At 30.5% G+C, this 16308-nt stretch overlaps 1 protein-coding gene across 1 annotated transcript in view; it reads right to left on the bottom strand.

Annotated features, from left to right (window-relative positions):
• Positions 1 to 11268: 11268 nt before the first annotated feature.
• Positions 11269 to 16308, bottom strand: part of LOC142334254 (prolyl endopeptidase) — a 94883-nt gene continuing 89843 nt past the window's right edge. The window contains exons 15-16 of the mRNA XM_075382130.1: positions 13774 to 13842; positions 11269 to 11479 (exon numbers count right to left, since the gene is read on the bottom strand). Of these exons, the coding sequence (XP_075238245.1) occupies positions 11414 to 11479; positions 13774 to 13842 (135 nt within the window). The 3' untranslated portion in view covers positions 11269 to 11413. The remainder of the gene's footprint in view (positions 11480 to 13773; positions 13843 to 16308) is intronic.

Raw genomic sequence — 16308 nt, 5'->3', positions numbered from 1 at the left:
ACTTCACATCTCCTAGACCCCCAAAACCATAAACCACCGGGTTGGTGTAGTGGTGAATGCGTCTTCCCAAATCAGCTGATTTGGAAGTCGAGAGTTCCAGCATTCAAGTCCTAGTAAAGCCAGTTATTTTTACACGGACTTGAATACTAGATCGTGGATACCGGTGTTCTTTGGTGGTTGGGTTTCAATTAACCACACATCTCAGAAATGGACGAACTGAGAACCTCATTCATCCTCTGAAGTATTATCTGAGCGGTAGTTACCGGAGGCTAAACAGGAAAAAGAAAGAAAAGACCCCAAAACCATAGTTAGTTCAAAAGTTTATATATATGTATTTCACTTTCTTGAGGACATGATTACTGCCGTAATTTTGCACCAATCACTTTCAAATTGATACATAAAATATATCGACCTAAAATATTGGTTGAGTTTGTTAATGGGAAAAATCGGACCATAGGGATGGAAATGGGGGCTTTTGCAAAAAAAAATATCGCTGTATCTTTCTTATTAAGTAAAATATTAAATTTGTTTAAAGTTCCTACTATTCTTTGGATAAGGGCCTAAAAATATATTTAAGTAAAGGATTTTGATATCACCAACCATTGTCTCAGAGAATGGAAAAAATGGGGTTACGAATAAATTAAAAAAAATCAAACCTCCCTCAATAGACACAGTATCGAATCTGTTTAAAGCTGTTGTTAGTCCTCTAAACATTACTTAAAACTTTTGTCTGAAACAATTTTTGATATGACCAACCCTTATGGTAAGGGATGACCAAAATGTTGCTTGAATTGTAAGAAGATGGGGCTTGTCATACGCTAAACAAGTGAATTTTTTTCACATGGAACGATTGTTGTATTGAGTAAATTTGAAGTTTTTCTGAACTTTAAGTTGAAATCTTTTTTATCCCCTACTTAGCACTGGTGAAATCTACCTCTACCTTCTGGTGTGCCGAAAGGGAATTTTTTTATTAATGCTGTGTAAAATATCCTTCCCGTCTAGCTATAACAACTGCCATCATAACAGACTTGAAAAATGCTCTAAATACAACTAATTGGAACTTTTAATAAAAACTGCAAACAAGATTCTGTTTGAGAACCCGGCCAGGAATTTCTCACATTCTACAAACATTTTCATGTTACAATGGTTGTGATTGATGATTAGCTTGTAATTACTTTATTTAATTTAATTAATTAAAGATAAAAAAATTATAATGAACTTTTTTTTTCAGTGCACTGTTTTGAAGTCTTGTGGTGAAGAATGTGTGATTGCCATCAAAACCAACACTGCTTTGGACAAATAATGGCTGACTGTGCGATTCAGTGGCTGCTGTGGACTGAGGATTATTAAATGGCTGTTTTGCTAAGTGCAACGCAAGGGTGAAAACTCTTGAAGAACATTATTAATTTGGAGAGGTGGGAGGGAGCAGGGGAATTTCAATACTTAATGCAATTTAATTTCATGGATGTAATAAATTTAGTTTTCTAATGAAAGGCGTTTGGAGATATTGTTGACCACTGTCTATATATATATTTATAAATATATTTAATCTCACTTTCTATATACATAATGTCCTGTTGTCTCGCTCTTTATATCGTACACACTTGGAGCGTGCACAGGGAGAGTCGAACAATATGTTAAAGCGATATAGCTGTGTTCATCAGTCTCATGGCTCTAACACTTCTCACTCCCTTAATAATCTAAGCTTTACTGACCCACCATAGTAATTAATTTTTTTCTGTTATTAAATCTGTGTGTGTATTTTACTCTGTATTATACAGTAGTTCTTTTATTTTACTTACGTTATTTTTTTAATTTTATTTCTTTTATTTATTTTTTTTTATTGAATGAAGTTATAAGTTATGTTTTGGTTATTTTTAATATTGTTATGGTATGGTGTTGTCTGGTGAAGGGGGCTGAGCTTTGTAATGTAGGATATTATATATATATATATATATATATATGATGTATTTCTGAAAAACGTTTCATATTATGCCAGCAGCAGTGAGATAAGTGTCTTAGGGCCTGAGCTCAGTGGAATGTTATATTTTAATTATAATAAAGTAATATTACAGCTTGTTTTAAACGATATTATGTTACATATTTATCTGTTATGACGTATGTATGTGCAAATTTATAATTCTTGCTATGACCGATAATTAAAAATAAATGACAAGTTCAATTATGTATTAATTTACTCACAATTAAATATTATTTTTGTTTGGTAAATTTTGTTATAAACAGCTACTGAAAAAATTGGGTTAAAATAAAAATCCGTCTCGTATGTGAAGTCGATAGAGTATGTTATTTATACATATGTTAGTGTTGAAACCTTATTCCTCTGTCCTTTTTTTAGCTGTAGCCATACGGCCAACTTACGTGGTTGAATGCAGTCTACAACAATTATCTGCATTTTAAGTTAAAAACTGATACAGGGGAGCTTTAAATTATAATGTACCATTGAGTATTGCGATTGTCAGATATTGATAAGTGCCAACAGCAATGTACGGTGAAACCACTCAACAATGTGTGACTTGATTGATAAGGGTCGATTTGTTGAATGTGATTTCAGCTGTTGGAATTTTATCCATACTTTATGCCTTCAATTCCTAGGATTTGTTTCCTGTGGTATTCCTGTTATTGTGGAACTACCAGGATATAAGAGATCCTGTTTGTGGGCTTATCCTGGATCGTGTAGGACCTTAATCACGGCCCACTGGATTTTTCCTGTCAAAATATAGATGAAATATCCTTCTATTAGCTGACAAATTGCATATGTCTATTTACCCCAGAGAAGTTGACTGTCGCTATTTTATCCATAAAATTTCTCATTTTTGCTATCTACAGAATATGATTTTAAATGTTAATCAATTCACTTTCAGCTTTAATGTACAAATTCAATAACTAGATCTTATGGACACATCTTTAAGATTCTCTGTTCATAATCAAAATGTATATCATTATTGTTAATAATAAAAGTGCATTTTCACAATTAATTCTCTTTAGTTTTCATTTTTTAAATTTCTTAATCAACTTTTACAAGAAAACACTTTGTTGACAGTTTTTATGTTTTGGAACATATATACATATTATTTTAAGTGTGTGTTTATATAATTTTTTCCTTCTGCCTGTAGTTGAAAACATTAGCTCGATAACATTGTTATACTGTTTTTCTGTCATGGAATTGTAAAAATGATTTTCAATCAGAGAGATCAGCTAATTGATCACAAGTTTCTGAATTTGTAAAGTAATCTTTAAATTCCAAATGAAATCACATACCTGAATCTATGATGAGTTTATGAAGCTGGACAGACTTATTATTTCACAATGTTACTTATATTTTATGAGGTTATAATCGCCTACTATTGAGACCATGATGTGCTAGTATTTCTGCTTGTTATGTTAATAGCACATTTAACAATTTCTTTCCTATGATTATTTTTTCTTTGTTACTTATCAGAGGTGTGATTTTTATAAAGAGATTAAGACGAAATTAAGAAAGTATTCTAATAGAGTTAATGGTAATGTAAACATAAATTGAGTTATCAGTATCTTGAATCTTGGACAAAACTAATGGCAGATTGGTTCAAGAACATATTTTTATATGTTTTGCTTAACACTATACTCGTATTATGTTAAGTTATTATAAATTTGGAATTAATTTTCAAGAAAATATTCATGTAACTCTTCACTTGCCAGCTTCGTTCTTCTGTAATTTATTCAGAAGGTTCTGGATTCAAATTCATCAGTCATGGAATTTCTCACAGGGTATAAAATTTTTCTTTATAATAAAAAAGTAGATTAGTTGTAGTTGGAGATTGGTCTGAAGTACCTAATAAATAAATAACTTATATACTGTATTTTCTGGTGTATAAAAAATAATGAAGATACAAATTGTGTTTTTTTTTAAATATGAAAGTCCTGCATGCTGTTTTGATTTGCAAGATCACATGTGTGACTTTCACAAAATATGGGCTGTTAGTAGCGGAATCCCGCTGAAGCAATTTCACCGAAATAATCATTTATAGAGTTGCGTTTACGAGTGTTTTATCTGTTTATCATTGTTTAATCTTTGAAATTAGTAACAGGCGACGTTCATATAGCGAAAACTGTAAATTGCCGGTTGTGAAATATGCAGAAGAGAGTGGGATTAGGAATGCTGAAATATTCGGACTACCACCAACAGAAAAAATGACTAGAACATGGCGTGGTCAGAAGGACATTTTGAACAAACTGTGTGGGAAGTAAGTGAAACATGCCAAGTGAGTGGAAATAAAAAGTGAAGTGTTGAAATGGGTTCAAGAAAATCGACAATATGGCACTGAGATTCCAATAAAAATTTAAGACACTTATGGTTAAAACATCCTGTGAACATAAGGTTCACAGTTTCAAAGTGGATCATCATGATGTTATAGTTTCATTCAATGTAATGGACTTCATTGTGTATCAAAACTAAAATCAATTTGAAAATTCCAAAAATTTCTTTCCACAGATCTGTGACTATAACAAAAAAAAGAACAATTTTGATATGGGATCGATAGCGGATATGGATGAATACAGAATGCACCAGTGCCAAATAGTAGTTAATAATTTAACATCCATACAGCTCTGATTTGCCTCTCTGTGACGTATCACGTTTTCTTGAAAATGATGAGTTGAAAAATAAATACTTAATTCACAAGTGGCAGAGTTTGACAAGGTTATTCAAATCTGTTACTTTCCGAATAGCCCTTGTTTGTAGTTATCAATAATTATTAATCTTATTTTAATCATGAAATCCATCATGAGGTTTATATGGGCAAGCCTATAAATGATTGAAATGTTTACCTGCTCAAAAAATAAATAGTTTCTAGGAATGACTAATTAAAGATTGTTTTTCCCTAATCGGAAGGATGGAAAAGATGTAATTTTAATTAAATAAAGGCTGATGGTGACAAGAGATGCCTGATCTCATAGGAGTTTTTCATAGCAGTGTAATCTAGATCATTCTGGACAAAAACTGCCTTTTTTTGTACAAAGTAACGCAATTTGAATTCAGAAGTGGCAAGGAATTTTGAACTTTTGATATAATTTTTTCCATATTTCTCCTTCAAACAAGAATAATTTTGATGAATTAAGCTATACTTCAGTTTTTATTTTTTAAGGTGAGCAAGAGGGTTTAAGTATAAAAAATTAATTTTTTGAGAGTAAAACATTTTGAATATTTAAATATTTGATTAAGGCAGGCTAGAGGTATGATCTCTGACATCTGCAGTGCAATAAAGGTAAAATGAGTTGAAAAAGTAGGCTCAAATATTTCTATTTTTGATAATTGAGAGGAGCCAGTGTTAAGATGCAAAAGGAACCAAATTCTGTCATGATGAGCTTGCTCTCTACTTGTAGAAAACTTTTTCAATTTAGCATTGGGTATTAAACTCCTGAAAGTTGAATATAACTTGCATTAAAAAATAAACCCTTTTAATATAAATTTTCAATTATTGTTAATTGAAAGGGTTAGGGAGACTAAATATTGTTAACACCAAAGTTTTGTTTAGATTAGAAGGTAAAACAGGATAAGATTTTGAAGATCGCAGTATTTATTTTTTGTTATAATAGGGGGTTTACACCTGTATGAAATAGAGGAAGTACATACACAGTTTCTCAATAGAATCTAGAAGGAGTAAATTTATATACATCTGCTTTTTTGTGAACCATCTAGCCAAGTTCCCTTGGTGAACAAAGTTAAACTAATTTGATAAACTTTGTATGCCAAAATGTCAACTGTATGTTTAGCTCTGTGAAGGCAAGAGAACCAGTTCACTTAAATCTTTATGGCATCTAAAATACATAGAGGGGGTTGGATGAGAGTTTGGTGGTGGCCTGAACTTTGGTATATCATGATTTTTACTTATGTTGAAGGTATGAATGATTAAATGTCACAATTTTCTGCCCTTTCCAGGTGGAAGCTTGGAGTTAGAATGTATTTTGAAGAAGGATAATTAACAACACAATTTTTTTATAGATTTTAGTGGGAACATGGACATTTTAGGTAAGGAGGGTTCAAACTCTAGGACATTTAATTCTTGGCCTTGCGCATCGAAATATTTTTAGTTGAAGGGGGAATAATGAATGGGCTTTGAGGGGAAATCTAACTTCCGGTCATATTTATTTTGAAAAATAATTCAATTATTTTAAGTTACAAAAATTCAGCCTATGATTATGTAAGAGCAATAGATTTATAATACTGTATTACCTTTCAGATTTTTTTTAGTTCATACATCTTTACTACTGGAGGTTTTTTCCTTGTTTGTGGATTTAAGACGAAATTAATTTTACATTTGTGTATATTTATGGATCCATTTCTTTTCATAGAAGCTCACCTTGTGATTTTTAACTGCTTTATATATTTCTCTTGAACATTTTCATAAGAGAGCAATTTTTACATTGAATCAATATATTGAAAACAAATATCCTGCTCATTTCCAGTCACAAGTAAACCGATGATTAAATGATGAAAAAGTGACAAATATTTAAATTTAATTAAAAAGAATTATATTTTTTGTTTTTAACTGCCAATTTTGAGTTCAGTTTATTCTGTCAAACTATAACCTTTACACTAAGTTATTATTTATATACATCGTTTTTTTTTTGTGAATAATTTCTTCCCACTTATACGTGAGTTAAGGTTAAAAATTAAGCAAGCATAATTCAGAATGAAACTGAATTATATAATGCTTTTTTAATAAAAACTGATGGCCTAGTAAAAAATGTATTACTAGTTACGGCATTTTTGTACACTATAATGCATCAGGCAACCTGTAACAATTTCTTTAATGTCTGTTGAAAGTTCATTGTTGCAACACTACACTTGCTCATTATTGATTAGACTTTTTTTGAGTTGGCAGTGGTGATAGATTTTTAATGTAAAAATTATATTAAACAATTTAATATTAGTTATACAAAGCACATAAAAGTCATTAGTTGTATATTGATAAAAAAGTTAATAATTATGTTACTTTAAAAAACGGATGTCATTTTCTATAGGTAACCATATTTTTGTTTACCTTATTTTGCAGAAAGTACAAATGTTTTCTGACTATTGCAACAAGAATGAATTCTTTTTATACTGATGATTATTATTAAGCTACTGAACGTTCTTGCCCATTTAATTTTAAGATATTTGCATTGGATGGGCTCAGTCAAGGACACCTTGTCTGATCATATACTGGATTCTATTTGCATTATTTTAGAGCAGTTTTTCCCAACTTGTGGATCATGGTGATATGAAAGGGGTCGTGAAATTAGTCTAAAACTACAAAAAATAGTGAAATCATTTTATGAGAAAAAAAATCACTTTACTTACATTTGTTAGCACACATGTAAACAAAATAAATTAATGAGATGGGTTGTGCTTGTTTTTCAATTAAAATTTTTTCCATACAGAGATCTATGTTAAAAAAAACAAAAGCAAATTGTTTTCAAGTGATAAAAGATGATTCCTATATTTAGTTTGTAGCAAGACCATAAACAAAAAACTTTATAATAAAGGGATTAATATTTTCAATGCTTCTGTCACTAAATTTCCATATTCACTTAGATGAGAAAACCAAAACATATCTTAACTTTTAGGCGTGAATTAAAGTTGTAATGTTTTATTGGCAGACATTTTGATGAGCTGGTCATGGATCTCTCAATTGATAACTTAGCAGCTGCAACAATGGATTCAGTACCCATCTCTTTGAGAAATCTATCTTCTGGGAAATACTCCACCAACTGAATTTTTAACTCGCACAAATGTATTTTATCGTGAATAATATAGTCTTCATTCAAATTTTTCTCGATATAATCAGAAGTGATTGGAATCGTATCAAAATTTTTGCTTTGAAGGCGAATAATCCAGATATCAAGCTTCTTAATGAGAGTGTGAACTTTGTCAATAAAATGTTTTTATCATAACCTTGTTAATTCATATTCAACCTGTTAAAACATGAAAATACATCAACTAAGCAAGCTAACAGCAACATATATTACTGTGTAAAAACACTGATAATGCTGTTTGTTTATCCTGAAAAAATATTATTAATTCATCTTGCAATTCCAGTGGGTTACACTTTCTCCCATGATAACCATCTGACTTCTGTATGGAAGAACTTTTTTTCTTTTTGCCCATTTCATAGTATAGTTTAGCAAACAACCTATTTTGTAATGGTAGACTTTATATAAAATAACCATTTTTACAGCTTTACAAAGAATTTGTTTTGAGATTTTCCAGCTTATTCTTATAGCAAGAGCATGTCTGTGAAGGAAGCAGGTGTGTTCATTCTGCCCTTGGTATAAGACAATCTTTTAATTTTTTCAGAAATCCACTTTTCCTGCCTGTTATCGCCTATGCACCATCAACATACATAATGCAATACATATTGTCCATTCTATGTATAGTTTTTTAGTAGCTTCATAAAAAACATCAAAAAGGTATTGTCTTGTTGCATGATCAGGCATTGATTTACAAAACGACGTATTTTTTTTTGACTGATTTGTCCTTATCACATTCATATATATCAATACATAAGAACTGAGAAATGCTTGCCACATCTGTTGATTCATCAGATGGAATACTAAAACATTCACTTGCTGAATTATCTGATTGCAAGTATTGGCAGGCATGTCATCAATTCGTTTTAAAACTGTGTCATTAGAAAGCTGAATTTTTTCTTCATTCATGCCTATTAAAATTCTAAACATATCAATTGCAGCAGGCAATATGGGGTTAGGGCATTTTAGCTTCTTAATGCTACCAGATAAGATTCTTCAAATGTACTATCTGTGTGGTTTAATTTACAAATGGAAGCTTGTTGATTTCTCAAAGTGTGTAATTTACTTTTGAAATATTTCAAGGGTTTGCTTTTATGATCCAGATGTTTAGTTTCCAAGTATTGAATTAATTTTGATGGCTTCATGCTTTCATTGGTAAGGACTTGAAAGCAAACCATGAACTGTGGCTTTCCATCCAATAAGGTAAAACCATAATTTAAATAACTGTCATTGTACATTTTGTCTTTTTACCAATCGATTCACTTGATACAGATGCCTCATTATGTTTTTGACGTGAAACGTCTTTAAAATCACACTGAAACATACGGGTATCAGAACAGAAATTTTAGTGTAATGAAAATGTTCATATCATCCTGCTTTAACTTTCTATTAATCTCAGAGATGTAAATGCAGTGTCATATTATAACTTACATGGTCAGCTCGGTGATATGACTTTGAGCTTGCATCACTGGTGAGCGGGTTGGTGAGGAGGAGGCACAGCGCAGATCGGTCAAAACTGCTACTCTTACTCATTTCCATTAAGTGCAGCTCACAACTTAGATCAATTTAAGTAATAAGTGTATTTTGGACAATATTTATGTATATACAATTAAAAAACATGTAAAAAATTCAATATATCAGCCTCAGCCCATGCAAAAGTTAGCTGAAAATATAGTTACAAATAGTAAATATAGTTAATATAGTTAGAAAGGAGAGATTATGGGCCATGCACAGGTACCCCAATGCCCGGAGCTGAGTGATTGAGACTGTTTTGGGAGCGTTGCAAAGCTGGCACGGCACACTCAGTGAATGATGCCGAGCTGTTGTACCTAAACTAATGGAATGAGTAAAGATAACACCCATACATCCCAGAGCTGATGGATATCAACATCAGTTAAATTGATGTGATGCAGGACCATTGGTATGCAGTGGACAAACACTTAAAATCAGTATTTGAAAATGATTGGTTTGGTATATCTTGCAGTGTTTGTGATTGACTTTGGTTTGATAGAGATTTAAAGCAGGTGAAAGCTTACAAAATTCCTCTTCTTCAGATTAATTTCCCTGGCAAAGATGTAGTGGCATTTCGTTTATGTAATACCTGTCAATAAAATCCTGATGCCGTCGCGCTCAGATGGATTTTGATATTCCTGAAGCCAAACGGCCTGCCACCATCTGACCTGATTAGTATTTGGTTGATTTCATCTAGTCTGTAACGTTTCACATTAAACCAATGGCTGTGCACTCTGACACAGGTCCCACCTGATTTTTTTATGGATTTATCCATTTTGCATGAGATCTAATTGTAAAAAAAAAAGAAACACAGTTTGACTGCACAATATACTGAAACCTCAATTATTTTCAATGAAATTAAAGGCACCATACACACATTTCACATATAAAACTAAACTGATGTTCTGTAATCCCTTATGCCTCTTTTATACATCTGAGAGCATGATGTGTTCAAACATAACATATGCGTGTTTGAACATGATGCTCTCACAGCGAATATTATACAAGGAGCATGTACACATCAAGCTGGAACCTATAGATTGCTCATGTTTATATACGTCAAATTCATGTTCATACCAGTTGCTGTCAGTGCAGCTAAATAGTTTTAACTCTGTTTCATTGGGTTGGGTTGGAGGTTGGCAAAGTATTCATTATTTTTTTTTTTTTTACTTTTTTGGGGTCATGGAGCTTAAAAGGTTGAGAATTGTGCTAAAAGGCTGAAATTTGTTTGCCCATTGAAAGCAGGACACCAACAACAGCCATAGAAGACAAACAGCATCATCTAAGAAGGCAAATGCACAAGTAAATAGGAATTGAAAATAAGATTGGAAGTAGGGGGTACACAAAGGCAACCTTCCTGGGTAGTAGATGGAAAAACCAATGTCACAAGTGTGATTTCCCACTTAAGCATTTTTAGGTAAATATTCAGAGATCAAGTTTTTAGCATACAAAAAAATGAATAATTCTTGCATTAAGTGAATTGAATTTTTGATTGCTATTTTACTATTAATTCAATATTAGTTTCTATAAGTTATTAAAAAATGGAATTGTATGTTTGTATTTAAATTTAATTGCTACTAAGTTATTTTGTATTAATTTTAATTACTGTTTTATACATTATAAATTATTTAGGAGTAATAAATTGTATTTCTAAGAATTTTTACATGTGCTACCTACCTCTCGAACCATGAACAAGCGAAAATATCATAGGTAATAAGAAAATTTATTTTTAAAATTTCTTCAGATTTGAAAGAGTAGAGTCCCTAGTAATGAAAATGATATAAACTTAAATTTAAAATTTAACAATATAAATTCATCTCACTTTTCATCACCAAAGAATTACTTGTTAGACATCGAGCATACAGTGCTAAGAGTAAAAAAAATAAATTAAACTTTTGTATGCTATTGTTTATATGTAAAACACATAAATAGCAAGGGCTAAAAGGGTAAATAAATTGTAGACAGTTTTAAATACATTCTAGTTTATTTAATGTTAAGAATAAAATTGACAATATATTACAAAATATTATTACAATAAAATAGTATGGTAAGTAAGTGAGACAAGTCAAATATAGAAATATGATTTTAAAATTCTCTGCTCAATGTACTATCAATCAACAAACTGCAAACCAAGTGTTTCTGATAAAAAGCACAAGATATCAGTACTTTGCTCAATCTGTAAAAGAGATAGTTGATTATAAATACTTAGGAAGATGTGAAATAAAATTCAATATGGTTAAAATTTGAACCTTCTTAATTTCAACTTTTAAATGTTTATAAAAAATATTCACTTATGCATATGAAACAAAACATAAATAATAAACAAAAATTGCACTCTTTGGTGAAAAGAAATTTATATATATATATATAATTTTTTATACATATTTTAAAGTGTTTAAGAAGTATTTTTAACTAAAAGAAAGATTAAACAATACCTTAGATGCGTGAAAAACAGAACAATACATCGTAATGTTTTGTTGACTATATAAAGCCTGTAAGAAGTACAGGCATTACAGCAAAATTTATTTGAAAATCTGCTTGAAGCTTAATAAAAAATTATGTGAAAAGAAAATGAATTCGTACCTTTCTTTATTCTGTTTATTTATTTAAATTTTACTGTCACTAAGTTTGCTACTATAACAAGTATTGTATGATGTTGCAAGATTCTGAATAAAGTTCAATGTTCAATGTTTTCCTAACATCACTGAACACTTGTGTTACTAGTGTACTTGAGTCAACTGTACTTGTATATATAATTAGTACAGGGTGATTTTTAGTCCTGTTACCCAATTGTTAATGTCTGGTAATTTTTTTCTAAGAAAGGGAAATTTTGTTTTGTGACATGAAGTTGGTAGCGCTACTCAACCAGTATAGATACAGCAGTGTGAGTTGATTCTCATTGAGCTGTGTAAACTTTTGTGCCGTTTCCAGTTGTGTTACGAACAGAATATCTTTTACCATAGAACGAGTTTTCATTCTTGAACAATATTTTGCTACGAAATTGTATGCGAGTGTAAAAGAATCATTTCAAATTAAATTTGTTGGTGTTCCAAAATGTCAATTTCTAACCTAGCAAACTGATTTCGAGAGACAGGTAGTGTTTGCAACAGAAAACGTAGTGGTCGACCAACTCGCTTGACAGATGACATTTTAGAGAATGTGAAAACAAGACTGTTCAATTCTCCACGGAAAAGTTTACGAAAACTTTCCAGCAAGTTGATTTGTCATATTCGAGTGTTCAGAAAGCTGCTAAAAAATTGAAATTGTATCCATATTGCATAAGATTAGCCCAAGAGCTTCAGCCTCCAGATTTAAATAAGCGATTGCAATATTGCTGTTAGTTTAGGTCTCTTGTAAACGATAACGGAATCAAATTTTTAAACACACTGTTCTTTATTGAAGAAGCTTGGATCCATCTCGATGGTTGTGTGAACAGTCGGACCCATATTCTTTGAACAGACAGTAAATGGTGAAGTATACAGGAATATTGTGCGCAAATTTGTGTCCCTCCTGGAACCTCAAAAACAGTATTGGTGGTTTCAGCAAGACAGCGCTATATGCCACACGTCTCGAGAAACCATGGATTTTCTGCAAGAGTTCTTTGATGATCGAATAATAAGCAAGGGCTCATGGCCTCCAAGATCCCCAGACCTCACATCTCCTGACTACTTTTTGTGGGGCTATATTAAGTCCGAGGCCTTCAAAAACAATCCTCACACTATTGATGAACTAAAAGTCAATATTACAGACTTAATCACAACTATTTCCAATGCAACTCTTAAAAAGGTTTCTGCTAATATGCTAAAAAGAGTCCGTGCATATATAACCGCAAGGGGTGGGCATTTTGAGCATATTCAACAATTATGTAAGTAATAGCTTTTTATTAAATCTCTTTTATAAGTAACAAATACATTTTTTTATTCCACCTAAATTTCCCTTTCTTAAATTACATTTAAAATTGGGTAACAGGATTAAAAAATCACTGTGTAGCATTGTCACATGAATGTTGGTTCAAGAAAAGATGAAACCTACTGTTTAATCATTTATTTTAATTAGGCTTGCAGCCAGTTTGAGATAGTTTATATCAAATTGAAAATAAAATAGGTATCTTACTGTTAAATAGATTACTGCTAAGTAAGCCTGCTATCAAAATTTATCAAAGAATTCTGAAACAATATGTTGATATATTGTTATACCTAGAAGAATTAATCATGTCATTTATGACATTATTAATATTATGGTAATATAGGATATATTGCATTTATTACCTGAAACTAGTCGTATGCCATAAACTTATTTTTTAATTCCAATTAATAAATTAGTATGATAAACGATTTACTTACTTACCAGTTAGCGGTAACAAATAAGAAACTTAATCCCATTTAATACTAAAAAATTATCTGTTAACACAATATATTTTCAGTGAATATCTAAAACAATATTGAAAAAAGATTTAGCAAAATAACTTACCACCTTAGCAGTTGGCTTTCCCCCACCATGACCTGCTTTTGTTTCCACATGAATTAGAATGGGTTTTGTCTACAAAATTTAAAATAGAATAAATTAGAATAACAATCTCGCATGCTTTAATTAATTAAGACAAAAATTCATTTATAAATATCTACATTTTACTTTTTTTCTTTCTTTTATAAAATCAATTTAGAAAGTATCCAAATCATTGGCCTGAATTTTCTCTAAATTTATGTTCATTGATATTTCAACAATAACTTTATATCACTATAATTAATTTTTATAAGATAAAATTCTCTATTTTATTTTTCTTCTCCAGCTCTTAGTACTTATATAGAATATTCCTTCTGTTTTCAAACTGCTTTATCTTTAAAAATGAGTTTTATTTTTTCAGTCCTTTTTCTTCCTTCTTTTATGCATTTATCTATGAATCTAGATAGATACTGCCATATCTTTTCAAAGAACTTTTTATGTATTATTCTTCCTATGTTATTGCAATCTGAATGATCTCAAAATTCTAATTGCTTTTTCAATTCTTATATGCAATGTGACTTGTTTATGAATATTTTCTACTTGGTGGACTTTATTCATGGAGAAACCACTTACTACTGTTGGATGTCTATGATAAAATAAAATTAACTTGACAACTAGCCACAGACCTGAATATAACTTGCTACTATGTATGTTTTGATGGTTATTTCTAATACAAAGCAAAATGTACTGCGCCTTAGCCTTCTCTGTTAAACTATGTATAAATTTCTCACTTTTTATAAAAATGAATCCTTCTAAGAGTATGTTAAATCTTTATTTTCCCTGTTCTGACTAATGTTCAATTATTCTAGAAAACAATGAAAACATCTATGAAAGGTTTTTTACATTTTGAAAACAAATCTTCTTTAAAGTCATTACTAAAACCTAGAAATAATATTTACTGAATTTAAGAAAATCAACATCATTTGAAATAACATCTTTGAAGATTTCTTTTTATATGAAATCCAACAAACCAATATTCTTTATTCATGAAATTTTCTGTCATGAAGATCTAAGGCAAGAAGACACTCTTAGTAGTAAGCATTTTACTTGAGTCGACAACTACTCCATCAAATTTCACACATGGGACTGCAAATCTGAAAATAAGAACTAAGGGTTTCCACCGAATTTTAAGATTCATTTTTCCTCACCAATTTAGTAAAACTTTCCTGACTCATAATGTTATGCTACTGCCGCCTGCAAAATATATATTTCATTTTACTGCAGCCTACACCATTCCCATAGCTGCCCAACTGACGCCTTTTTTTATTACTTACTATTACATTGATTTTTAAACTTTACTTTTTAATTTTTTTTTTTTTACAATATATATTTAAAATTAGGCTATTTTTTTGTGATAAATTGTTCCAGTAAATTACACTGCAAACAAAAACAATTTAATAAGTTTCTTGCATAAAAATGAACTAAAGCAATTTTTAAAAATAATTGGCTCGCATCTAAGATTGCTTAAAAACTTTTCACAAAAACTAGCTTACATTATTATGCAAAGTAAATAAAAAAAACAATATTTAACAACTTGTTTGTATAAAAATGCTAAGAAATGCAGATATCAATTTAACAAAGAATATATATATATATATATGATAAAGGAAAACTTGTGACTAAAAGTAATGCAGATAAGAAAACTAGAACAGAACACCTTATTTTGTACAGAAAACAAACATTATTAACATTTACTTGAAAAATATTTTGTCATTATTATTTTAACATATACCAAAAAATTAAAATAATAATATGAGATCATATTACAAACATACTATTATGAACGTATAAAACACAGAGTAACCTTACTTCAATATCTTTAGATTCCTAATGGTTTGCCCTTTTCTAAAAGTTTAATTTTGGCAGCTATGTTATTCTTCTGCCAAGATTGTAGGTCTCAACTTTTTCCTTTCTTCTTCCAGTTTTTTAATTTCTGCTTGCATTTTCCTTTTCAGGGCTCTATTTTGTTCTTGAGAGGAATTTCTTATTTTTTCTAGAAGACATTCTTCATATCATATTCTAAAGCTTCTCACTGCAGTGAGCATTTTTTGGTAATGAAAATATTCTCCTTGTCACTAGTATCTACAATTACAAAAAAGCTTTTCATTGATAAATTATTGTCTCTTCGTGTAAATTCTCCTTAAGAGATTTGTTAATGGAAAATCCACCTCTGAAATCTTGCAATTTTTCCTGATTTTTTTCTTAAAATTCCTGACTACGTTTATATTTTCTGACTTTTCCTGTCTGTGGGAACCATGTAAGTGGATTAAGTAGGTTTGAAGAATGATAATGTTCTTAAAAATATGTTTTACATTCTTAACCCTCTGCGGGCGGCGATGATTTATGGCTGGAGGCAGAAGATATTTTCAAAAAAAAAGTTCTTGCAAAAACTATTTAAAGTAACTTAAAACATGAATTCATGCATAAAAACAACATATACATTGTGCTTTTGCTGAATTCTGCCACCAATATGGTTAAGGAACACTGTTTAATTTTTCTTGT

Source organism: Lycorma delicatula, chromosome 1 (genome assembly GCF_047948215.1).
Source record: "Lycorma delicatula isolate Av1 chromosome 1, ASM4794821v1, whole genome shotgun sequence".
Taxonomy (NCBI): domain Eukaryota; kingdom Metazoa; phylum Arthropoda; class Insecta; order Hemiptera; family Fulgoridae; genus Lycorma; species Lycorma delicatula.
This window is presented reverse-complemented; position numbering and strand designations above follow the sequence as displayed.